Source organism: Bufo gargarizans, chromosome 9 (assembly GCF_014858855.1).
Source record: "Bufo gargarizans isolate SCDJY-AF-19 chromosome 9, ASM1485885v1, whole genome shotgun sequence".
NCBI lineage: Eukaryota > Metazoa > Chordata > Amphibia > Anura > Bufonidae > Bufo > Bufo gargarizans.
This window is the reverse complement of record NC_058088.1, coordinates 114,693,868-114,720,923: the sequence shown is the minus strand read 5'-3', so window position 1 is coordinate 114,720,923 and position 27,056 is coordinate 114,693,868. Positions and strand designations below refer to the sequence as shown.

Here is a 27,056-nt window from a genome sequence, read left to right as displayed (position 1 = left end):
CAGCCAGGAGTGCCAGTCACAGAAGGAAAGCACATCTGATACAAGCAGGGTGCTTTAGGACCCAGGGAGCAGCACACTCCTTCAGGCATGGACGAGTTTGCTCCTCCATGGACAAGACAGGCAGCTGTGGGAGCAGGACAGGAGGGGGCATGGCTGCCAATAGCAGGAAAACCAGGCAGATCTGCTTCAGAAGATATATTAGTAAGTGTAATATCTCCCTACTTTCTTTACAGTTGTAATAAGTGCTAACAAAGTGGTCAACCCCTTTAACATTGCAGTACATGGAAGATTTGGTATGTTCCTATGAAGCCCTGCCACAGGGCTAAAGAAAGTGGGTGTGGTGTAGGCGGGGCCGGGCCGCTAGTCCCGTCTCATTTACCAATTTTGACACCTGTTTCAGTCATAGAAAATGGTCTAAATGCAAGACAGCGAGGAAGCTGTCTTACATTTAGAAGCAAAGGTGGATCCGAAGAAGGCGCCTCTACATAACTTTGGTGATCCAGCGCAGGGCCTTATTAAGACCGGAGTCTAAGTAAACGTGCCCCTATGTTACTCTGATCCTGATTAATTTAATATTGAAATAAAAACGGAGAAATATAAACTGAAGTAATTTCCCGTCTCACAATTTCAGTTGGTTGCAGCAGGAGCCTCTCTCTCTGTTATGTCTGCAAAATCCTGGTAAATCCTGCCCCACAACCTCAACATTTGGCAGCCAAATGAAATTATTAGGAAATTAAGATTATTACAAAACTGAGACAATTTATATTCTCTTTACTTTGAGGGTATATACGACTACTCCTCTTTCCTTAATTCACATAGTCGTACCCTAATTTTTTTTCTCTAGGTTTAGTGTTCATTTAGGATGCATTCTTATTAAAGGGGTATTGCAGCCTAAATCATTTACCCAATACCTGGCTGTTTGCATCATATTTGACTAATGGAAAAGCAGCACCTGCTTGACTGCTGGCCAGTTTAAATTTCTAGCTGCTGTTGCATATTTGGGTGGCAAGGTTCTAGCGATTGTGGAGGTCTCAGTCGTCAACGATACATTTTCAGACTGGAATACTCCTTAACGTTGTCCAGGAATAAAGACTATTTATGTAATGCACGCAGCCTGTCCCCATAAACAGAAGAGTTATACTTTCCTGCTGCTCCAGTCTTCCACACTGGCTCCTCCATGTCCATGTTCCGGTGCCTGGACTGTTTAAATCCACTGACACGTTGGCATGGTCACATGCTCCGCTGTAGCCAATAACTGGTCACAAGTGGCACATCACTGCTGAAGCCAGTTCTTGGCTGCTGTGGAACATGTGACCATGCCAATGCGTCAACGGATATAAACAGTCCGGGCTCTGGAACATGGAAATGGAGAACCCGTTTAAAGCCAAGTTGTATAAATGTTGCATTTTTCCAATTAAAAATTCTTATTTTCTGATTATCTGATCTAAACAATTACATGCAGTGGTATGCAATTTTTGCAGATGTGACTACTGAGGCCGGTAAGTGGCAGTATGGTCACAGAACCTAACCACTTCTGGTCAGGTGGCGATCCAAAATCGCTAGGACAGCTGCTGAAGCACTGAAACAGTGGGACTGTCAACAAGCCACTTGTGTATTTTTTTTATTTGGGTACACTTTCTGGCCACTGCCAGAATTTTCTGCCATAAAATTAAAAGTATTTCATAAAATGTTTGTCACCAGTTATAACTTTGAAATCCAAATACCTCTGTTAATGTGTGCCCCTATGCTGAGTAAGCCAGGGCAATTTCTTTCACTGCTGCCCCCTCTTTCTCGAAGTATTGGTGCCCGATAAGCAATTGTGCCTATGGGTAGCCAAGGGAGAGGTCTCTGGCAATTCGCGCTCAATGGGGAATGATCTTCACTGCTCTGGCATTGTCTAACCAGTGCAGACATCACCAGAACAGTGAAGATTACTCCGACTTACTCAAGAACCAGTACTATACGGGCAGTGTGGCTTATACACACTGTAGCATAAATGAAATGTATGAATGGTGCTGTGTTAAAATTCACATTTCAGCACCTGTCAAGAGTAGCACCATACTGCCACTGAATCCATAAAAGAGAAATGAATGGCAAACTGAAAGCTCACCCATGAGGTTCATGTGCCTTAGTTGGTCATATGAACAAGAGAGGTTCTGATGGATGGCACAAGCTCTTAAATTATTTGCTATTTCTTAAAAACTGCTCTTATTCAGAACTGCTCATTTTACAAGTAGGCCCATCTTCCGAATAACGTTGGGCTGTAGAGAATCAGAATCAACCTTTTGTCAGGCTTTTATCGTGACAATGCAATACAACTAAATGTACTGCATGTCTCTGGTGTCTGGAAAGCATCAATATTTCCAGCTCAAGAATAAATTTACGGATTCTAATTTATTCTTAATTAGGTACAGATTTTCCAAATCCACTCTATTCTTTGTTCACCAGCATTAGATAAAAAGTGATCTTTAAACATACATTTTTATTTAGAAAGAAGGTACCATGGGTAGTGAAGCCAAATCTTTGGACACAGAACCTCCTGGAATTACCTTACCAATTAATATTCCTTTTGGCAAAACATAAATCAGTCCTCTCATTATTTTATGTATTTTACAAGGTATATAATTAAAATGTACAAATGAAACACACACTAATCTATATATTGAGACAGTTCTTGCTGATCATTTAGACCAAACAAACAAGACACGCACACATAAACTGATACACTGAACCAAACAAAAAAACAAGACAAGTCCAAAATGTGATCCACAAGTAGCCATACAGTATATATCTCAAACTGCTTCTCTACGTACTCTACCTGTGTTTGCTGATGAAGGGGGGCATCACAAACTTAAGTGCAACATTTTAAAAGGGCTTTAGATCTCCCTAGCATGAAGGTAAATCCTTGGATGCACATCACATTTTAATATTTGTACTTTAAAATACAGACTGAGCAAAATGAGCTTCAGGATTCTATTAGTAAAATGATAATGGTCTGTAACACTAGAATTATACTACACCCTATGCAGCAGTCTTTTCTTTATTGGGCCGAGTATTCACTGCTGCGATTATTGTTAGTCAATGGCACATCACTATTTACACAGGAGGATGTGCTCCTGACAAACAGCCAGCTATTGTCAAAGAATGTTCATATGAATGTTCATTCCTGATAACTGTCCCAATAACCTGCCTGTGAAAAGGGCCCTTGTAAGTTAATCACTAGATTGATAATAAAAGGGGGTTGTGAGAGTTGAGAACAGAGGAAAAAAAATAAGAGAAAGAGCATATCTTACTCAAAGTCAGTGTGACTGTACAAGTGGTCCCTCAAGATACCAAATTAATTGGTTCCAGGTCAACCATTGTATGTGCAAACCATTGTAAACTTGAGTAATCGGTTCCAAAGCCCCAAAATGTCATCTAAGATAAGAGAATATGAAGATTTAAGAAAAATAAGTGGATAACTAAGACAGATAAAGCAAGTCCTTACATATAACAGTCAGGAATAGCTGCTAACTAGCAACTAATCCAGGTATATTACCAGAGAAGTGGCCTTGACTGGTTGGATCTGAGTCTGAGGCATTGTATGTTGAGTCTGGTTTCAACTTACGATGGGTCAGAAAAGACCATTGTGTGTTGACAATATTGTATCCTGAGGCCATTGTATCTTGAGGGATCACTGTATAAGTAAACAGTTATTATTTCATCCATTATACTGCAAATCAATTAGCCACTCATAGGTTGTGTAAAGTGTTAACAAAATGATGCACCCCATCTTCACTTCTATTTTCCATGTTCCTTTGGCCAATGTTCACACTGATGGTTATCATTTATCAAATATCACACTGTGATATTTATGCAGACCTTTAATATTTCTTCAGAACAGTTATGTCAGTTTTTCATTAAGTTGAGTGTAAGCCCTGCCTGAATTCTGTTCATGATCATCAAAAGAACAATAGCTCTCTTAAATGAAGGGTTAATATTGCACCCCTCCTGTTTTAATATGGATTTCGTCTGGATTGTACTAACTTTTTGGTGGGTGTTTGTTCTTGCCACACACCTTGGGATTACATACCTCCTTTCCTACATATTTTCTTGTTGGGTTTTCGGACACACTCCTTGGAAATCCGTTTTACTGTAAAATGAATAAAAGACTCCAAAATAACAGGAGGTTCCACCCTTGGGGGGGTTCATGCAAGCCCAAGTGGCTGTGCTCCCCCTCAAAACCTCTTAGAGGAAGGAGTAGAAGTTTTTTTTTTAACCAGGTGACCCTAGTGAGTCCCTGCCCCATGCAGCCTCCTCCCATCTCATGAAGGGCTATAACTAATGAAACTGGGTAATAGGGGCTACAAGGTAGTAGATATAACACTTAGCAGCTCTCTGTCTGACATAATGTGAGAGATGCTGAGTGGTAATCTGAGGGACATAACTTAGGTCCTTCTTACATTCCCCATATTCATATAGTAATTCAATTACTTAATCCAGAAACCCCACAAACGCTAAATTAATCCCCACCAAGGGTTTTAAGAAATTAAAGTATCTGACATCAATGGGAGAATGTAAGTTACAGTTAAAACATATTTTACAGAACTAAGAACAGGGCACCATATTGTTTAGGGAACAAAGTGAGGCAAGACTCAGCATAGGTGAGGAGAGTGAAGCAGAGTCTAGGTGATCAGAAAATGGAAGTGAACAGAAAGAAAGCAAGACTTCAGTCAAGACCAAACGAATGAAGGAGCAAATATAATAGGCTTACAAAAGAGAAAAGAACCAGGTAGGAGGTAACTATGGGAAACAGGTCAGCCAAGCAAACAAAGCTCAAATAAATTTAAGAGGAAGTGATGTGATGAACCACAAACAAAATACTAAATGAATGTATAGAAAGAATTACTTAAAAATGTTTAAGTGGGAATTTTTTTAAAAAAAATAAAAGAATTTAAAATAGATCCTAACTTAAAGGGGTTGTCCAATTTTTTTAAAAATTCCCCAGAGCCAGCAATTCAGGTAATAAAAGAATGTATAATTACCATTTTATCCCTTACCGCTTCCAGCATCACCTTTCTGATCGTCCCCGCTTAAGCAGTCACGTGGAGTACACAGGAAGCAGCAGGGGATGAAATAAGTGTGTACACATTCTTTTATTACTTTATCACAACCCTATTTTTTTTTTTTATAAAAGTTGGACAACCCTTTTAAAGTAAAAAAAAAAAAAACACACAAAGTGAAGGCAAAATACAATAGCTAGAAATTAAAATGTTAGAATGAAATGATAGCTATATGGGAAACAAGAAGAGTTCATGGTAGGCGAAACAATAAAAACTACACAAAACAGGTCAAGGTGAAGGTTAACCAATGCAATAATAATCATATAAAACATCATTAAAATGTCAAAAGATAAATTATCTTTATTGTGAGAATGCAAATCAACATAAAAAGGAGGGAGTATAAAAAAGCAATATCTGAGCATGAAACAGATCTACATGAATATTAAACTATGTCTGATTAACAAAAAAGTGAAGGGGAAATAGAAGAATTAAAGGAGCACTAAACCTTAATTGAAAAACACAACACAAACATAAATTGGTCTGCAAGTCCTTTTCCAAGCTCACAGTACTAACAATTTTGTACAAAACAGGAGTCAGACTCCTTATGATCCCCTCCATATTTGGTTAACTTTAGTGGTTTCCACTGCAGACAGTGCAGGGGGAAGGTTTTATGTATGAAAAGCTGCCGCCCTAAAGCAATATAACTATTTAATTTTTCGCAGACTTCTTGCTTCACATGCACTAGCACTTTCAGATGAAGGGAGGGCAAATATAGCATCCTGAGACAATTTTTTTTTTCTATTTCGTTAACTTTAGTGCTCCTTTAAACAATGAACAAGAAGTAAAAGGTGCAACTGTAATGCATTTAAAAAACTACAATGAATAGTATGAAAAGTAAAGGAAAAGTGAATAAAAAAAATAGGACAAATGGACAAAAGTGAATACTTTTTTTTTTTTTAACAATGTGATACAGACAGATGGTAAATGTAGTAAAAGAAAACTAAAGTAAAAACAGAATAGGAAAGTCTTTGAATACAGAACTGAGAGCTTGAACAAAAGGAAAATTATCAACATAATATAGCATAAAATATCACTCAGTGTGTACATTAAAGCAATTAGTATTTTACAAAAATTTTGGCAGGCAGAAATACAAATAAAAATGTAAACTGTGGGTATATGATTTGGGAAAACAGTTAAATTATTAGATAAAATCCTACAGTTTGAAGTGGAAGTATCACATCTACTAAGAATGTAAAGAATTCCATCACTTTATAGGCTGAAATTAACTGTAACCCAGCTACTGCTTATGTCTTTCATCATTAAACTAGGTCTTGGTGTAATTGTGAATTGAGGTGATATGGCACCTTTCATTCTGCTTGGTAGAACAGAAAAATACACATTAAATTGACACTTCCTCTTGAAACTGATGTAAAAATACACACAAGCATGTATGATGAAAGCAAATAAAGCAGTAATAATAATGTTATTATATGCGTGATGAAACTAAGTTAGATGGAAAGTCAATAGGGAAGTAAATGGATAAGACCTAAGATTGAAGAAAGAAAAAAGATGTTATAAGAAGATATGATAGCGTTGTACTGAATCTATGATTAACATTTAATGATTAGATAATATATACATTGCATCAGTGACATCAAACAAGCTATCAACTAAATAACTGCAAGTCAAGACTAAAAACAGGAATGATGACAAATAGAAGATAGAAATGGAGAGCTGAATGACAGCTGAATGTCCATCCAATAAAAAACATGTAAAGAAATAATACTGTAAGTGACCACAGGATTTACCTAAAAATTCGAGTTAGCTTTAAAAATTACTTTTAACAAATAGCTGGTAAAACTAAAAAATAAAATAAAAATTGGCAATTAAACGTTCAGCTTTTACCTCTATTTGCTAACGTCTTCTTCTAAAAGTAGTGTGGCTCTGTAGTCCGTACCTCCACGTATAACAGCTGTATAGTTGGGTTTCCCCCTTGTAACAGTAATCTGCCCTGTGTAGTCTGGACAACTCCTATAATAGTGGCTGTATAGTTTGGCCCACCCATATAATACATATGTTATTATGCAGTCTGGACCATCCCGACAACAATATGGCAGTGTAGTCTGGGCCACCCCTTGTAACAGCAGTCTGGGCCACCCCTTGTAACAGCAGTCTGGGCCACCCCTTGTAACAGCAGTCTGGGCCACCCCTTGTAACAGCAGTCTGGGCCACCCCTTGTAACAGCAGTCTGGGCCACCCCTTGTAACAGCAGTCTGGGCCACCCCTTGTAACAGCAGTCTGGCCGTGTAGTCTGGCCACCCCTTGTAACAGCAGTCTGGCCGTGTAGTCTGGCCACCCCTTGTAACAGCAGTCTGGCCGTGTAGTCTGGCCACCCCTTGTAACAGCAGTCTGGCCGTGTAGTCTGGCCACCCCTTGTAACAGCAGTCTGGCCGTGTAGTCTGGCCACCCCTTGTAACAGCAGTCTGGCCGTGTAGTCTGGCCACCCCTTGTAACAGCAGTCTGGCCGTGTAGTCTGGCCACCCCTTGTAACAGCAATCTGGCCGTGTAGTCTGGCCACCCCTTGTAACAGCAGTCTGGCCGTGTAGTCAGGCCACCCCTTGTAACAGCAGTCTGGTTGTGTAGTGTGGTACACCTTCTAAAACATCAGTCTAGCTGAGTAGTTGGAGACTGGCTGGCTGTGTAGTCTGTATTGCCGCTATATCAGCAGTCTAGCCGTGTTGTTTGGTACATCACTTAGGACATCAGTCTAGCTGTGTTGTTTGGTACATCACTTAGGACATCTGGCTGTGTTGTCCTACTGAAACAGCATTCGACCTTTATATTTTGATCTGCTCTCCATTTAAGCAGTCTGGCTGTGTAGTCTGGACTGCCCCAAATTAAAACAGTCTGGCTGTGTAGTTTGAGGTATGGTTGTGTAGTCTGCACCTCTGCTTATAACAGCACTCTTGCTGTTAATCTGGACTTCCCTTATACAACAAATATAGTCAATTTACGCAGACTGCTTTCTACAAGAGCAGCCAAGATATGTAGCCTAGCCCTCTAGGTATACTATTTCCTTAGGTTTAACCTGGACCATACCCCACAACAGCAAAGGGAAGTTAGTCCTATAATAGCAATCTGGCTATGTAGTTTAGACAGCCCCTTATAAGAACAATATGGTTCTGCAGTCTGGACCTCCCCCTGGAACAGCCACCTTCAGCCAGTTACATTAGTCTGACTACGTAGGCTGGGTAAGCTTCTAAAAAGCAGGTTGGTTTACAAACCTATTTGTCCAACTAAGGTCATACTTCTCTAAAAAATAGGGAAAATATATTACAAATTTGCTCATTTTTAGGTTTACCAGCTATGCATTATAATAAATTCTAAAGCGGCCTTCAAAATGTGAAACATCGGGAATAAACAATATATACAGAGAGGACGCTGCAATAAATGAGGGCATGATGCTTCAAAGCTTTATCTACTGTATCTTGACTGGGATCCCATCTTTTATGTTTTCTAAAGTTTTAATGTTATTTACCATCTTGAGGCAGCATATTTTTATTAGAAGAGAATGTTTTTCTTTTTAAATAAGATGACTCTTTTTAATGATATATATTATTAAGTTGCTATAATGTAATGCAGAGACCCATCTATTCAATAGAAGAATGATAGCAGAGGGAGGTTTTTTTGTGCCAAGTAATTAAGATAAATGCTGAAAAACCCAAGCTTCGAGTGACAAAACACTTGATATTATCATCACTCCCATGTCCAATTCGAATGATAACGGGACCGTTAGTTTGCAGCATGTTTACAATGTTAGCATTTGGAGCCTAATAGTGGCTTTCAGTGGTCATTTAACGTTTCAAATTTCCAGGTAATTATAAAATATTGGCAGTGAAATCTGAGAATGTATTCACATATTTTTTCCAATACTCAAATGAAGGCAAGGGGTTTCTGGGATCAAAATATCGATAGGCCATCAATATCAGATTGGTGTGGGTCTGACCTTCTGCAACCCACCAATCAGCTGTTTCAATAAGTTGTGGTGCTTGTGAGCGCGATGGCCTCTTTGTTGTTGACGTCCGTTCACCTACCTCCATGCATCTACTTGAATAGGATGAAGCTACAATATCTTGCACCATGCTACTAAGTTGGCCAGTTGCAGGTTGTGGTAAACAAAGAGGTTGCAACACTCGCACAAGCGCTACGGTTTCTGAGTCGTACTTAGGCTACTTTCACACTAGCGCTTGATCGGATCCGTTCTGAACGGATCCGATCATATTAATGCAGACGGAGGCTCCGTTCAGTACAGATCCGTCTGCATTAATAACTTAGAAAAATTTCTAAGTGCGAAAGTAGCCTGAGCGGATCCGTTCAGACTTTCAATGTAAAGTCAATGGGGGACGGATCCGCTTGAAGATTGAGCCATATGGTGACATCTTCAAGCGGATCCGTTCCCATTGACTTACATTGTAAGTCTGGACGGATCCGCACACCTCCGCACGGCCAGGCGGACAGCTGAACGCTGCAAGCAGCGTTCAGGTGTCCGCCTGGCCGTGCGGAGGCTGAACGCCGCCAGACTGATGCAGTCTGAGCGGATCCGCATCCATTCAGACTGCATCAGGGCTGGACGGAAGCGTTCTGCTCCGCTCGTGAGCTCCTTCAAACGGAGCTCACGAGCGGACAGCAGAACGCTCGTGTGAAAGTAGCCTTATACAGATCTGTTAATGATTGCCTATCTTGAGGATAGGCCAGCAATATTCTGATCCCAGAAATCCCCTGTAATAATGTAAAAAACTGGTGCACAGTTGTGGTTGCCACATCCAGCAGGCTGTTGCAGCAGGGAATAGCCTACAGGAATTTACTAGATTCGGCATTGCCGGTTTCTACCATTCACTGCCAGATCCATACTGACTTTCAGACATAAATGCCGGGTTTTAGACGGACAAATACTGCATGTGGCAGTTTTTGTTGGGCCAATAGCTGGCATTTATGCAGCAAAAGGCTACAGGAAGAACCTGCTGAATCTGAACCACAACTGTGAACGTACCCTAAGACAAAAAAAGAAGCTTGGGAAACCAAGAAAAGAATGGCAGAAAGTAAAATCAGCACAAAATGAAGAAAAATGTAAAACAAAAATGGCTCTGGTAACTAATTGTGAGTGTTGCTGAGTGACATACCTTAGAAAAAAATCCAGCACCCAAAATACTGAAAATGAGCAACGGAAGGAAATTAAAACACTGTAGGTAATGGACACCAAAGTGTTTCCCAATTTTATGAAGAAAGCTTTCAGGAACTAGTCCTGAAACTTGTTATTCTAAAATTGTAATTTTTTTTTTTCACCAAGGAGCTGAAAAATGTATGGAAGTAAATCCTGACTGAAATCAGCTACCTCAGATGTATACATGGTACATGTTTGCTCATTGTTTTATCTTCCAGAAGAAAACCTTCATTCTATTGGGTATACCAGCCCTTTAAAAAACCAGTATACAAATGTGAATCTGAATGCATGTGGATGCTAAACATAGATTGCTAGCAATTTTATCCAGGTGCTTGAAGGGAGGATGACATGCTGATGACTGACAGGAACCATCGTGATGATGAGCTGTTAAGATTCCATGAAAATGAGAAGTCATTGAAATGCAAGAACAGAATGACTAAAAGTGGAGGTTGCCGATATACCTTGGGGCCACACTGGTTAGAGTAAGGGAGACTGCCTAATATTAAAACTTACTGGTGAGAAGCTAGAATCATCAAAAGGTAATTAAAATATAAGAACTGGGGGCAAACAAAAAAAGCTAAATGACAGGTTAAGGTTCTGTTCACACTAGTGTCCTGGCTTCTGTCATTTTTGATGGATACATTTCAAAAGATCAAAACAGACGCCATTGAATTTGACGGTAAAAAGGTTAGGCTTAAGTTATTCTGCTTTACTGGTTAGAACTAGAGTAGCAGAAAAAGGCCACGCGTGGCTGAAACATTGCCTTTTTATATGGCAAGATAAGTAAACATTGAATAAGCAGATCTCTGAAGCCCTGGGCTCTTTCTATTGAAGTGTTTTTGCCACAGAGTGAAAGGCGGCTGCCCATAGAAATTGCACACAAGGGCAACAAGACAGAGACTGGTTAGAATAGTGTAGCAGGCTATGCCACCATTGCTGCTCCGAAATTTCAAGAAAACGGCTAGTGAGAACAGAGCATTTTAATAATTAAAAAAAATACTGCAGCATGGAAATTGGGGACACCTAAGGTGACATCTTAGGAATGAAAGAAAGGAATTTTTACAGTATTGCAGTAAAAAAAAAAAAAATATTGAGTAATGGAAATATATAGTCATATGTTACAAAAACAGGCACGGAGGAAGCAGACAGGGAAAACGAATGATTCTCTATAAAAAAGGGCCCTGGTTAAAAATATGAGAAATCCAATCTGAAGAGGATAAAAAAAAATACTGACTGAATGATGGGTGAAGGACAGTGCTGAAAGCATGATTAGCAGACAGCACTGATTGCTGACACACAGCATGCAGCAGGCATACACCCCCCTCCATGCTGTGGACATAACACTGGAGGGTCAACACGCAAACCAGTTTGGATCCCAGGTTTGGTGAAAGTATCTTACCGTACCCCTCATTACTCACCATCCTCTGTAGGAACATAGATGTTTAGATATAGGCAATCCTCGCTTTGTTCTTGAAGGTATCCAGTAACAGTATCCAGATTTGAGGTGAACCAGATAGGCATCATGATGTCTGGTACTGCATTCTGTATATTCTGTGGGCACACAGGCGAAAAATGGGTGGCGTTTCGTATTCCAGACCAAGAAGGTGGAGGCTCAGGGGGGAGGAAACGTTTCTCTCCCACAGGTGGTGCTGCGTAAGGCACCCCTAAGTACTGATCCACAGGGCCCAAAATATCGTTTGGCAAAGACACTCGCATGCCACGAAGCTTGCCGTAGTGTGTGTTCACAGTCTGTGAGTACACCTGTGCATGAGAGGAGAGTATACGAGCAGTCACACTCAAAACCCACAGGGCCAGACTCAGCTTCCCAGGGGCCACACCAAGCCCAACCACACGCATGATATGAACAGTACAGTCCTAGCATCCAGAATGTAAGCACCACTGGGGTAAGGGGCTCATGAAAATTCAAGGTCCCCCAAACAGGACATGTCAGTCACATCCTGTATCCCAAAATCTAAGGCCACGACAGACAAGCAGCAAGACAGATGGCAAAACCAGCATCCGCAGGACCTGCAGAGAAAAGAAGAATTGTCATTAACATATAAGAAAACATCAAAAATGATAAAAGCAAACTCCACCAAACTCTTACTACTAAAGAGCTGTATAAACAGGGAAGGTTTCAAAAGCTCCGCTCTGGATAAGTTATGCATTTTATTCTTTGTCAAGGGAGCTGAAAACACCTTCAGCTATTCAAATCCATAAGAATGAATTGGAGAAATGTAAGGACACACAAACAATAACGACTTCTGAATTATATCAATTATGTTGTTTTTCTTTTTCCTTGCATCACATTTTTTGTCACATATTAATAACCTATACTTGACTATTCTATAGGGACTACTTGTTTGTTTAAATACAAAATAGGGGGATGGTTTTCTGCTTAGAAGTGTTTTAAGCTACTCCCTGTCCTGGCTCTTTAAAGTCCTCTTTGTTTGAACTTTAGGCAGGGCAAACAGTTTTGCCTAACTTTCTGTCAGTCCATCACTCCAACCAGAGTGAAACCCTCAGTACTGACTCAATTAGTGCATCACACATTACACTGGTAAGTGCAATGGTCTTCTGTTGGCATCTTTATCTAGGTCTATCAAGAGAATAATACAGCAGTCATAGTGTTATCCCAATTCTCCAGCTACTATTATCCTGAGGATTACCCTTTAGATGACATCATCTCATCACAGCAGCAGAAAACAAACAATGGTTTATCTAAGTATACAACAGGTTTTATTTTTCCATTTGTGTTAAAGGGAGTCTGTCACCAGAATTTCACTTTTTTAACCCTTCCCACAGCTCCCTAGCATGCTTACAGTTAATAAAAACGTTACCTCTGGCATCAATCCTGGACTTATAGAACCATCAAAAATTATCTTTATAAGATATGCAAATGAGGGCTCGCAAGTGCCCAGGGGCGGCGTTACTCTCTTATGCAAATGAGGGCTCGCAAGTGCCCAGGGGCGGCATTACTCTCTTAGGTGCCCTGCTTGCTCAGCCTTTTCATTGCGTCCCCCGCCCCTTCCTACCCTCCGCCCGCCCATTCTTTCCCTCTGACCGCCTTTCTACTAACTTGTAATTCTGCCGATATCCCGCGCCCGCGCACTCATTCCTTTGGCCGGCGCATGCGCACTGCGATGCCCATTCCTTGCACGGCATCACAGTAACTATTGCGCATGTGCTGGCTAACGACGTGAAAACACAACAAAGGAGGTGGTCCATCGGCGCATGCGCATAAATTACTGTGATGCCGTGCAAGGAATGGGCATCGCGGTGCGCATGCGCCGGCCAAAGGAATGAGTGCGCAGGCGCGGGATATCGGCAGAATTACAAGTTAGTAGAAAGGCGGTCAGAGGGAAAGGATGGGCGGGCAGAGGGCAGGAAGGGCGGGGGGACGCAATGAAAAGGCTGAGCAAGCAGGGCACCTAAGAGAGTAACGCCGCCCCTGGGCCCTCATTTGCATATCTTATAAAGATCGTTTTTGTTGGTTCTATAAGTCCAGGATTGATGCCAGAGGTAACGTTTTTATTAACTATAAGCATGCTAGGGAGCTGTGGGTAGGGTTAAAAAAGTGAAATGCTGGTGACAGACTCCCTTCAACTGCTACAGAAGAACTGTAAATGAAGAAACGTAGATGGCTAGTGGAGCTTCAATTAGCAAGAGTCCTGATAGTAAACAAGTGGGGCTCTAAAAGTAACCCCGAGATTATGGATTGGAGAACTCTGATGAATAGGTTAATGATTTATGAACGCATAGTCCAACTGGACTAGCAGTCTAGGTTGGGAGTTCCACCAACGATGACCCAGGGCTTGTTTTGGGGGGATATTGGGGGGTTCAGGGAAGGGGGGAATATAAATGAAAAATTGTTTTGATAATATGTAAAATAATTGATATCCATGCCATTTAATATTCTTAATTAGAATTGCTAAATTATGTATTTTTTATATCTGATTCGAATAAGTAATAATAATAATAAAAAAAAAAACTGCTACAGAAGAGAACAATAGTTTGTATTTAAAGGGGTTTCCAGGTGGATGCTAATTACCTATCCTTAGGATATGTCAACAATATCAGATTGGTGAGGGTCTGACAGCCGCACCCCACTGATCACCTGTTCCCTGCAGCATCCAGTGCTGGAACTAACACTTTGCACAGAGTGACAGTTCTGTGAAGGGCTAGTGCCGGGTAACTTCAGTTCTGCTCCCATTAAATTTTGTTTCAGTACAAGAAACCAGTATGCAAGAATATATATTTATCGTTCTGGTTTAGTTCTATTAGGATTTACATTTGCAGATCATTAGTCCTAAACTGCTGCCAACCCCAACAGAAAAAAAAATTTGGAATGATTGTGTTTGTTATGAGTTCGGCTACTTTTACACTAGCGTTTTTGCAGATCCGTCATGGATCTGCAAAAACACTTCCGTTACAATAATGCAACCGCATGGATCCGTCATGAACGGATACAATTGTATTAGGTCTTATATAGCCATGACGGATCCACCACTGAAAGTCAATGGGGGACGGATCATTTTACTATTGTGTTAGCGTTATTCTGTCCATAATGGAAGCGCAACCATACAGAACAGAATGCATTTTGGTGCATTCCGTTTCATTCTGTTTTGTCCTCATTGACAATAAATGGGGATAAAACTAAACCGTTTTCATCCGCTATTGAGATCCTATGACGGATCTCAATAGCGGAATTAAAAACGCTTTCGTGAAAGTAGCATTGGCAGGGTTTTCCAGGAAGTATTTAAAAAAATATATATATATTTGTAAAAAAATAAAATAAAAAATAATAGGGATTTCTCACCTCCATTGTTCCACCATGACTGCTGTTCTGATGCTACTCCAGTCCACGTTGCTCTTTACTTCCAGTCATGGCTCAACCCACTGGACATGCCAGTCACTGGCTATGATACATCACCACTAAGTCCAGGGACTGGCTGAATGGGCCTTTCCTGGCATTTGCAGGTGTTGAGCCTGGACACGAAGTGGAAAGCATCAGGGACCAGAGCAGCATTGTAACAGCAGCAGCGGTCATTCAGTGCTGATGAGTAATGCCTCTGAAACCATTTGGTAGATCCTGTAATGACCTCAAATACAGGCTAGGGTTGTTGGGGGTATTGAAATTTCGATACTTCAATTTTTTCGATACTGGGCTGCGCTGCTGCGCAGCCTAGTATCTCTGAACATGAGCGCGCTGCTGTCAGCGCACTCGTGTTCTCTCAGCAGCAAAGGGGAGAAGGAAGCAGTCTCTCCCTCCCCCCTGTGTCGCTGCTGCCGCCAATGGGGAGAGAGGGGCGGAGGAGGGGCGGGCGACTGCGCCATCAACAATAAGGACTTTTCCTGGGTCTGGACTTTAAGTATTAGGCTACACAGAGCGGCGCCCAGAGATGTCCCAGCACTTACTATTATTCCTGGGTGCCGCTCCGCTCGCCCGCTGTGCGCCTGTGCCCCATTACTGTCTCCTGCTGCATATGCTAATTACTATGGAGCAATGGGGAGGAGACATCAGCTTCTCTCCTGGGTGTTCTTTCTCCCTGCGCTGCACTGCGATTCGACAGCGCTACAGCGCATGGAAGCTGATGTCTCCTCCCCATTGCTCCATAGTAATTAGCATATGGAGCAGGAGACAGTAATGGGGCACAGCGGGCGAACGGAGCTGGGACATCTCTGAGCACCGCTCTGTGTAGCCTAATACTTAAAGTCCGGACCCATATAAGGTGGTCTTTAACCTTGAATACAGGAGGCAGGTGCCGGCAGCAGAATCGCATAGCCGACACCCTACCTCTGACAGGGAGCTGCGATCAGCGGCAGTTAACCCCTCAGGTGCCGCTGATCTGCTGCTGGAACCCACTTTCTGTATTTAGGGATAATTATCATTAAAATCACTGTCCCTCTTAAAATCATTGGTGGTGCAGTGCGCCCCCTCCCCCCTCAGTATTCAAATCATTGGTGGCAGTGGCCACAGGGTCCCCTCTCCCCTCCCCCTCATTGGTGGCATTGGCAGCTTCTGATCAGAGCCTTAGCAGTGTAATCCTGGGGCTCCGATCATTTACCATGGCAGCCAGGACGCTACTGAAGTCCTGGCTGCCATAGTCAGCTCCCTGCTGCCCTGTGCACAAAGCACAGGGACAGTGTGAAGTCCTATTCACCCTGATAGAGCTCTATTAGGGTGAATAGGACAAGGGATCAAAAGATCCCAGGTTCTGGCCCCTAAGGGGGGAAATAGTTATTAAATAAAAAGTATAAAAAAAATATTAAGTATAAATCACCCCGTTTCCCAATTTCACATATAAAATATATAAAGAATAAATAAACATATCACATATCGCCACGTCGTAAAAGTTCAAACTATTAAAATATTTTTTTTTAAATCAATGCGGCGAACGCCGGAACAGAAAAAAAAAATACAAACTGCGGGATTCGACATTTTTTAAAATGCGGAATGCACGTGGCATTTTTGGTTAATTTTTTAGTGTGGTATCGAAGGATATCGAGTATCGCAATACTTTTTTATGGTATCGAAATTTGGTATCGCAACAACTCTAATACAGACTCAACCAAATCTTTCCCAGGACTAACTGACACAGTGGCTCAAAGAGGTCATAATTCTTGACAACCCGGAGTGAGTGCTGTACGGATTGCTGCTCCTGCCTGTGCCACCTGATCTTGGACAAATCCTGGCACAGCACTTACCGACGCGCTATGCCTGGATTTAGCTGAGCAGAACGTGCCAGGATTTAGCCAAGATAAGGGGGCACAGGCAGGAGCAGCGATCTGTACACTGCTTGTTGTGGCTCCATTCCACAGTACTGTGGAATCCATACACCACTGACATGTCAGCGACGCACAATGTAGTGATTCTAAAGCACTTAAAGGATAACTGTCGTATTTTTTTTTTTTCGAGTATTGGATTGTGGTGATTAATATCACCTTGGTGGCCCTATTTCAACTTTTCACTGTGTATTCAATTACCCTTAATTCCACTGTTTTGTTCCCTGTACTGCCTACTTTTACCTGTGCTTAAAATAGGGTTGCTAGGCATGGTCCGTCTATCTGTTGAAGGACAGAGGATGCAGAAGCACGCAGCGTGCAAGGTCAGATTACTGACAGCCAGGGACTGTAAGTAAATGATTAAAGCCAGCAGCTGATAACAGTGCCTGGGCTGTGCGCACTTCTCCCTGTCCCTGAGCTTGGCAGATGCTCCCTCACTCAGCAGAGATGGAGAATGCAGAGTTGAAGCAGAGCAGACCAGGGAAGGGAGATCTGCCATCTGCTCAGTGTATAAATGAAAGCAACGTGTGGTAAGAGGACCCCTTTGTGCTGCAGGAGATTAACCCTTTAGGGGGAGGGCTCTATTTACTGACACCTTTGGGGGGCTATTGTTACTGGCTAGTGAGGGCAGGCGGGATTAGCCTCAGGGTGAGGGCAGTGGTGGCCATCTTAACTGAATAGTGAAATTGCAGTTTTATGCAGACTGGTTGCTAAGGGTTAAATCTTATTAAATATGGGGTAGATCAGTCTAATAGTAACTGATTCTGGAATATCATGTTATTAGTAAATACATATATGAAAATTGAAATTAGGGTCTAAATGTGACAGTTATCCTTTAAGGAGCCAAAGATCAGCTTCCTATTTCTTTAGTAAAAATCTAATTCTATTAATACTAATAAAGTATATAAAAAAAAAATCTTTTTAGGACATACAGTATACAACATTTTTTAAATAAAGCTGTTTAAAAGCTTAAAAACTCTTTAAATTCCAAGGGCCTAAAAGTCCAGTAGGCGGTCTCAACATTGATTGACATCTCTGCGTGCTTTACTGTGCACACAGAAACAGCTGCCAGTCACTGGGAAGGACCGCACAATGGATTCTTAATCCCCCATGGATCAAGAAATGAAGTCAATAAATTACAGGGTATCCTAAATCTTCACACTTTGTCTTCCTCTAAAACACGCTGCCCACAATTCAGAAAGCATGCTCTACATGATAGGTTTCACTTAAAGAGGACCTTACACGCATAAACGCATTACAACCATAAATTTATATCATCTGGGTCTTTATTCCATTTCCAGGAAAAACATTATTATTCCTATGAAAAACAGCTCCCACGCGGGTGGGACTTCCTTTTCAAAATGCTCCTCCTACAAGGCCTGCATCCCCGAGGTGGTGGGCTTGGGCATTTTGACAAGGAAATCCCACCCAGATGGGCACTTGGAAGCTGTTTTTTTTTTTTATAGGAATAAAAGTCCTTTTCCTGGACATGGAATAAATACCCAGATGACAAAGGTATTATGGGTATAATGCTTTTACAACGTCCTGATTGCCATTATTGGTAGTTAGGTTACTGAAATTTACATGACAGACTCATGTAACTTATCTCCTATCCACAGGAGAGAGGATTATCCTCTGATTTGAGGGGGGGGGAGACTGACTGCTGGGACTCCTACCGATCACGAAAAAGGAGGTCACACGCATCAGAAAGAATTTAGTGGCAAGTCGAACATGCATATTGTTCATACTGTTCAATTTTTATGGCAGTGCTCAGAACAGAGAGAGGAGCAACGCAGATGAGCAACCTGCTGCTCCATTCCTTCTCGTGATCAGAGGTGGTCCCAGTGGTCGTACCCCAACCAATCCGTAGATAAGGCAATAGTTTTACTCTGTTGTACCACATTTTTTCATCACCCCCCCAAGGGTGAATTCTATTCTTATTTTCTGCAATAAAACTCTATGATTTCTGTGTATGTCCTTGAGCAGATCCTTAGACATAACTCTTTAGTTATAGATCATAGCGCCAAGCCCTGCATAAAATGGCCATTCATGGGGAGACAAACCTTCTTGTTGTTTCTTCTTAAATTTATAGAAACAATCTTTCTTATATTCATATCTAAACTATTTCACTTATATTACTAGCTATAAATGTAACACAGAACATGCATTATTTAACAAAATGGCTTTAAAAAAAAGATCTTGTAAAGCAAAATAAATTCTTTACACTGTAACATTCCCCTAGATATAGTTTTCTAGCACTACAAACACAAACTGATAGTATAGTATAACGGGAGTTGTATTTTTCACAATATTGTTATATAAATACACTGAACAAAAATATAAACGCAACACTTTCGATTTTGCTCCCATTTTGCACGAGCTGAACTAAAAGATCTGAAACATTTTCTACATACACAAAAGACATATTACTCTCAAATATTGTTCACAAATCTGTCTAAATCTGTGTTAGTGACACTTCTCCTTTACCGAGATAATCCAGCATTTCTGGTGTGCCTTAGACTGCCCACAATAAAAGGCAACTCTGAAATGTGCACAGTTTTGCCTTACCAGTCAGTATCTGGTATGGCCAACATTTGCCTCACGCAGTCCAACTCATCTCCGTCGCATAGAGTTGATCAGGTTGTTGATTGTTGCCTGTGGAATGTTGGTCCACTCCTCTTCAAAAGCTGTGCGAAGTTGCAGAATATTGGCAGGAACTGGAACACGGATCCAGAGCATCCCAAACATGCTCAATGGGTGACATGTCCGGTGAGTATGCTGGCCATGAAAGAACTGGCATGTTTTCAGCTTCCAGGAATTGTGTACAGATCCTTGCAGTATGGGGCCGTGCATTATCATGCTGCAACATGAGGTGATGGTCGTGGATGAATGGCACAACAATGGGCCTCAGGATCTCATCACGTTATCTATGCATTCAAAATGCCATCAATAAAATGCACCTGTGTTCGTTGTCCATTACATATGCCTGCCCATAACATAACCCCACCGCCACCATGGGCCACTCAATCCACAATGTTGACCTCGGCAAACCGCTCACCCACACAACGCCACACACACTGTCTGCCATCTGCCCTGAACAGTGAAAACCGGGACTCATCCGTGAACAGAACGCCTCTTCAACGTGCCAGACACCATCGAATGTAAGCATTTGCCCACTCTAGTCGGTTGCGATGATGAACTGCAGTCAGGTTCAGACCCCGATGAGGACGACGAGCATGCAGATGAACTTCCCTGAGACGGTTTCTGACAGTTTGTGCAGAAATTCTTTGGTTATGCAAACAGATTGTTGCTGCAGCTGTCCGGGTGGCTGGTCTTAGACGATCATGGAGGTGAATATGCTGGATGTGGAGGTCCTGGGCTGGTGTGGTTACATGTGGTCTGCACTTGTGAGGCTGGTTGGATGTACTGTTAAATAGTGTTGAGCGCGAATATTCGAATATCAATCGCAAATATCGCAACTTCGCAAATATTACGAATATAGTGCTATATATTCACTATATCGAATATTCGTCATTTTTTTTACATCTGAAAACATGATTCCTCCCTGCTACTTTCTTGTGGGTCAATGAGTCATTGGCCCACAAGCAACTTAAGCAGGAAGGAATCATGTTTTCATATGGAAAATAAAATGACGAATATTCTAAAAAAACAAATATATAGCAATATAGGGAATATATTCGTTATTTACAATATTTGTCCCAATCTGTACGGTCGTTCGCATACTCCTCCCCGACAAGCGTCCCCGTCACCTTAGGGAACGCCTGTGGGTTAGAAAATACCATCGGATCTGAGTTTTCCCTGAGATCCTGAAAACTCAGATATGATGGTATATTCTAACCCACAGGCGTTCCCATGGTGACGGGGACACTTGTTAGGGAGGGGTATGCGAACGACCGTACAGATTTAAAAAAAAAAAAAAGACGAATATTCTAAATAACGAATATTCACTCTATTGCCATAACTTTGTTTTTTAGAATATTCATCATATTCTAAAACACAAAGTTATAGCAATATAGCGAATATTCGTGAAATACACATATAGACTGCAATTTAGCCAATATAGTGCTATAGTATTTTTTTTAATAGTGTAAATTTTTTCAAAATCTGAACTTCAGAAGAGACAAAAAGAATTTGACTATAAAAAGATTATAGCACTATATTAGCTAAATTGCAGTCTATATGTGTATTTTACGAATATTCGCTATATTGCTATAACTTCGTTTTTTGAAAGATTTTATATATAGTCTATTTTTTTTTCTGAAACGCCTTTGGAGATGGCTTATGGTAGAGAAATTAACATTCATTGCACGGGCAGCAGCTCTGGTAGACATTCCTGCAGTCAGCATGCCAACTGCACACTCCCTCAAACGTTGCGACATCTGTGGCATTGTACTGTGTGATCAAAATGCACATTTCAGAGTGGCCAAACCAGTGAGGTGGGATGGATTATCTCGGCAAAGGAGAAGAGCTCACTAACACAGATTTAGACAGATTTGTGAACAATATTTGAGAGTCTTTTGTGTATGTAGAAAATGTTTCATATCTTTTAGTTCAGCTCATGCGAAATGGGAGCAAAACCAAAAGTGTTGCGTTTATACTATATATTTTTGCTCAGTGTAGAATCATGTGGATCAATCTCCTTCAGTCTGCAAATCACATAAAACATATACAATGTATGATTTTGTAAGCGACATACGAAATAAATCATGCTACAGTATATGACACTTTTTATAACTGATTAACATTAAAGTGGTTGTCCAAGTTTTTTTTTTTTTTATGTTTCTAACAATGTTTTAATTCACTTCCTTCATCTAAAGTGGCCCCGTTCTCCTAGTTAACTGATGTCACATGACCTGTGATGTCAGCTTCTTTCCCTGCTCTGATGACGTTCCGTGCACAAGCCTGAGGGAGGAGGACGAGCAGGTCTGCCTCTGTGCACGGAACGTCACTGTGAAGGCTGTGCTGGGTACAGTTATAAGCCATGCCCCCTGCACTGCCTGAACTGCTGGCTGAGCCATTTGCCCTGTGTCTCCCTTACCGCTGAACTCTTCAGGAACGTTTAACCCCTTCTTCCATCAGCAGCTCAGACTCAGGGTTTGGGTATTTGGTTTACAAATACTGATGATACATAGTGACTAAATACCAACTGTGAGAAAGTATACTAAATACACATTTAAAGGGCATCAGCAGATTTGTACCTAAGAAACTGACTGACTTCTTGCATGTGCGCTTGGCAGCTGAAGGCAGCTGTGTCGGTCTCATGTTCATATGTGCCTGCATTGCTGAGAAAAATAAAGATATAATATAAATGAATGAGCCTCTAGGAGCAACGGGGCAGAGGTTCTGCTTTCTCTGCAAATGCCGTGTCCTATGCACATTGATTGACAGGACCAGGTATTTTAATGTTTGGCCCTGTCAATCTGTTGCAGTTGCAGAGAGAGAGAGAGGAGACTCTAAGGGTCCATTCACACGTCCGTAAGTGTTTGCGGATCCATAGAAATGAATGCAGAAGTGTGAATGGAGCTCCCCATTGCTCCTAGTGGCTCATTTGCATATATTTAGACATTCTTTTTCTCAACAATGCGGGCACATATGAACATGGGACCATCACATATGCCTTCAGCTGCCAAGTGCACATGTAACAGGTCAGCCGGTGTCATGGGTACAAATCTGCTGATAATTGCCCTTGAAAATGAAATTACACAAGCAGAGGTGAGAGCTGGTGCCCATATGACCTTATTATAGGAGAGCAGTGCATTCAGCAAAACTACAAAAGGACTTTATTGTAAAAGATACAATTAGTGCTGTGGTCCATGCTTGCAGCATGTACATCTGCCTTGTCAAAGTATGCCAAAAGAGTGCTCTTTTTAAATAATGTATACAGCAAATACTGCATGTAACATGCCTTTAGTTGACACAATCAAATCCATTTGCACCGTATTTGAAGCGTCTGAAATCTCCATAGGATAAACCTTTGTGGTTACCCAGTGTCTACCAACATCCTTCAAGCCAGCATCCACTGTAACGCAAGCCCCTTCTAAATAGCCGAATATCTCATTACTCCCAGGAACCACACTGACTGAGCCAGAGCATTCCTGCCCATATTCGCTGCTACACTAGGCTCCTGCTGGAAAGGAGAAAACATAAATCTGCAAGACGACAAATAGCAGTTCTGATAATACGACCACAGCAGAAATCATTGGCCTTATTTCCAAGAAACAAGTTTGGTGGAACGCCAACACAGCTCATCATCAAAGAGCACAGAAGCTACGGCCGAGCGTGCTGGTAGCTGCATGAGCCTATAGAGTGTGTTCACTTTGGTGATCACAGGGGCTCAGGTAAGGATAAAGGGTACATTCAATAGCTCCAAATATTAAGATACTTTGGCACAAAATATGCTGCCATCTGCCAGGAATCTGAAGTAAGAGACAAAATACAACAATCTAAGGGTACTTTCACACTAGCGTTATTCTTTTCCGTCCTAGGGGCTCAATACCGGAAAAAAAATGATCAGTTTTATCCTAATGCATTGTGAATGGAGAGCAATTCGTTTAGTATGCATCTGGATGCATCGGTTCAGTCCCTCTTACGTTTTTTGGCCCTATTTTTCTCTCCGGCCAAAAATCCTGAACACTTGCCGGATCCGGCATTAATTTCCATGCGCAAACCTTGAAATCTGTGGAAAAAAGAAATACCGGATCCGTTTTTCCAGATGACATCAAAGAGACGGATCCGGTATTTCAATGCATTTGTCTGACAGATCCGCATCCGGATCCGTCTAACAAATGCCATTCGTTTGTGATGGAACTGCCTGCCGGAATCCTCTGCCGCAAGTGTGAAAGTAGCCTCAGGCTGGTCTTCCACATTCAAGTTTCAAGATGCGGTATCTGCAGCCAAAGCCAGAAGTGGTCATGAATGGAAGACACATTTTTTTATCTACTCCTGGCTTTGGCTTCAAAAACTGCATTAAAACGCCTGAGGCTAGGTTTCCACATAGTGGACTAAGGCCACTTTCACACTGGCGTTTTGGTTTCCAGTTGCGAGATCTGTTCAGGGCTCTCACAAGCGGTCCAAAACGGATCAGTTTTGCCCTAATTCATTCTGAATGGAAAAGGATCTGCTCAGAATGCATCAGTTTGCCTCCGTTCCGAATCCATTCCGCTTTGGAGGCGGACACAAAAACGCTGCTTGCAGAGTTTTGGTGTCCGTCTGACGATGCAGAGGCAAACGGATTCGTCCTGACACACAATGTAAGTCAATGGGGACAGATCCGTTTTCACTGACACAATCTGGCACAATAGAAAACTGAACCATTCCCATTGACTTTCAATGGTGTTCAAGACGGATCCGTTTTGGCAATGTTACAGATAATACAGATAATACAAACTAGGGCTGCAGTAAACGAATATTTTTGTAATCGAGTATTCTATCGATTATATTTCTCGATTCATCAAGAAATCTAATAAGAAAAAGCTACTTAAAATAACGTACGTAATTAGGTATGTATAAAGTTATTGGTTTGGAGGGGTTAATGGAAGCACCTTGGCATTAGGCATGTATAAGGTTATTGGTTTGAAGGGGTTAATAACTTTATACATGCCTAATGCCAAGGTGCTTCCATTAACCCCTCCAAACCCAATGGGCATGTATAAAGTTATTGGTTTGAAGAGGTTAATGAAAGCACCTTGGAGGTGCCTTCATTAACCCCTCTCTAAACCAATAACTTTATACATGCAAAGGTGGTGCCTGCAGCCTCCATTAACCACTCTCTCTCCATCTGCCTTTCATTTCAATATCTGCCTCCCCCCCAGCCTCTGATCTGCCTCCCCCCCAGCCTCTGATCTGCCCCCTCTGGTAATGCACCCCCCCCCCCCAGTATTAATCATTGGTGGCAGTGGCCACAGGGTCCCCCTCCTCCCCCCCATCACTGGTGGCAGTTTGCAGTTCCGATCGGAGCCCCAGCAGTGTAATGCTGGGGCTCCGATCGGTTACCATGGCAGCCAGGAGTCACGCTACTGAAGTCCTGGCTGCCATGGTATGTTAGTGAGCAGAGAGCAGCGCATTATATTCACGTGCGCTGTGGCCGCCGGTCGCTCCTTCTCATAGGTCTGTGCGGCGCATTGCTAGCAATCCGCCGCACAGACAGAAGAAGGAGCGACCGGCGGCCACAGCCCACGTGAGTATAATGCGCTGCTCTCTGCTCACTAACATACCATGGCAGCCAGGACTTCAGTAGCGTGACTCCTGGCTGCCATGGTAACCGATCGGAGCCCCAGCATTACACTGCTGGGGCTCCGATCGGAACTGCAAACTGCCACCAATGATGGGGGGGAGGAGGGGAACCCTGTGGGATATGGCCGGCACATTCATTGGTGGCGCAGTAGCCACAGTCCCTCCCCTCCTCCTCCTACTCTGTCCTCATTGGTGTTCAGCGGCAGCCGCGCACAGTGGGGAGGGAGAGACTCCCTCCTCCTCCCTCCGCTGTGGCGGCCGACACGGAAGCGGTGAGTGAGACGCTTAATTTCACTCCCGCTCCGTGATCATGTGATGTAACGATTACTCGATGCAGGGAAACTGCATCGATGAATTTTTTGACTCGATTTAATCGAGTTATTCGAATAATTGTTTCAGCCCTAATACAAACGGATCCGTTCTGAACAGATGCATGCGGTTGTATTATTGATGTGGATCAGTCTGTGCAGATCCATGACGGATCTGCACCGAACGCGAGTGTGAAAGTAGCTTAAGCCCAGCCTACCCGCATCAGCCAGTGGGAGCACTAATATGCCACTCAAACAAAGGCATTACAATCAAATTTGTGCAGTTGCAGACAGATAGAGGAACATTTAAGCAATTTAGACACTGGTTTTAGTCCATGTCTGATGGTGTTTGATGTGCCTAAGTTATGTAGAGGTGTCAACCATGCGACTTTGCTGGCATAGATTTAAGTCATTATGTATGCCAAGAACAGGTGTAGAAAATGATAAATGAGATGGGACAAATGCCCCCTCCGCCACTTACTTTTTCCCCCTGGAGTGAGCAAGGAAAAGTCACAGATTCGGCCGCAAATCCCCTTTGTGGCCGAATCTGCAACAAAAGTAAGCGACATTGTGGCGTACTTCTCATCATAAATGACCCCCACAGTGTTTTAGCCACAACAAGCCCACCCTGCGGACACCCTGCCGAAAACATACAGCCAAACAAGCATTACATCATTTTAAACAAGGATCACATTAATGATCACATATGAACACATGCATTTATTATCCAACAAAGCTGTAACTCGTAGGGCAGATGCCGCAGCGCCTATATGCCATGCAGAATGCAGATTTTATGTGTGGAATTTGTCTTCATGTCATACTGTATGTGGGACTCCTAGGACCACCAGAATCCTACAGGCACCAATACAATCATTGGTCCAACATTCCTTCTGACTCCCCATACACATGCATGCTTGGTTCTGCAGAGTGTGCATGCATTGCCAATAAGGAGAGGAGAGTAAGCCCCTGCCAAACACCGTTGGAGGAGTCATATCTCCTGTAAGAACAAAGCCTGAGCCTTCTGTCTCCGCCATCACCTGGAAGGGGAGCCATGAGAACCCATATACATAAGATAGTTGGGTGTCCTTGCCAAAATCATTGGGTATGGTTGGCTTGTCTTATCTTGGCCTTTAGGCAGATTTGGTTGCAAAATTTTCTGCAACTGAAAATCGTTCTATTCACCTGAATGCGGCTGGTACAAATGCATGTGCTCGCCACCCCATTGAAGTGAAGGGGACGGCTTTTCAGTCTAGGAAATTTCTGGAACAAAATCTGCACCATGTGAAGGCAGATACTGTAAGTGCTATATCTCCTTCACTGCGTTTCACTGCAGTGCAGCGCTCCTGGCCACCCTCTATTCTGGTTGACCCCCAACCAATCAGCAAGCTATGGCACATCGTAAAGGGAATCAGTCACCAGTTTGATGCTGCCCTCATAAATCCCAGG

The 27,056-nt window shown here is 42.3% G+C and overlaps 1 protein-coding gene across 1 annotated transcript in view; it reads right to left on the bottom strand.

Annotated features, from left to right (window-relative positions):
• The window catches only part of NLGN3 (neuroligin 3), a 142,854-nt gene that overhangs the window by 25,592 nt on the left and 90,206 nt on the right, over positions 1–27,056 (bottom strand). Inside the window, 1 exon segment of the mRNA XM_044305732.1 lies at positions 11,682–12,291. Within this exon segment, the coding sequence (XP_044161667.1) occupies positions 11,682–12,120 (439 nt within the window). The 5' untranslated portion in view covers positions 12,121–12,291.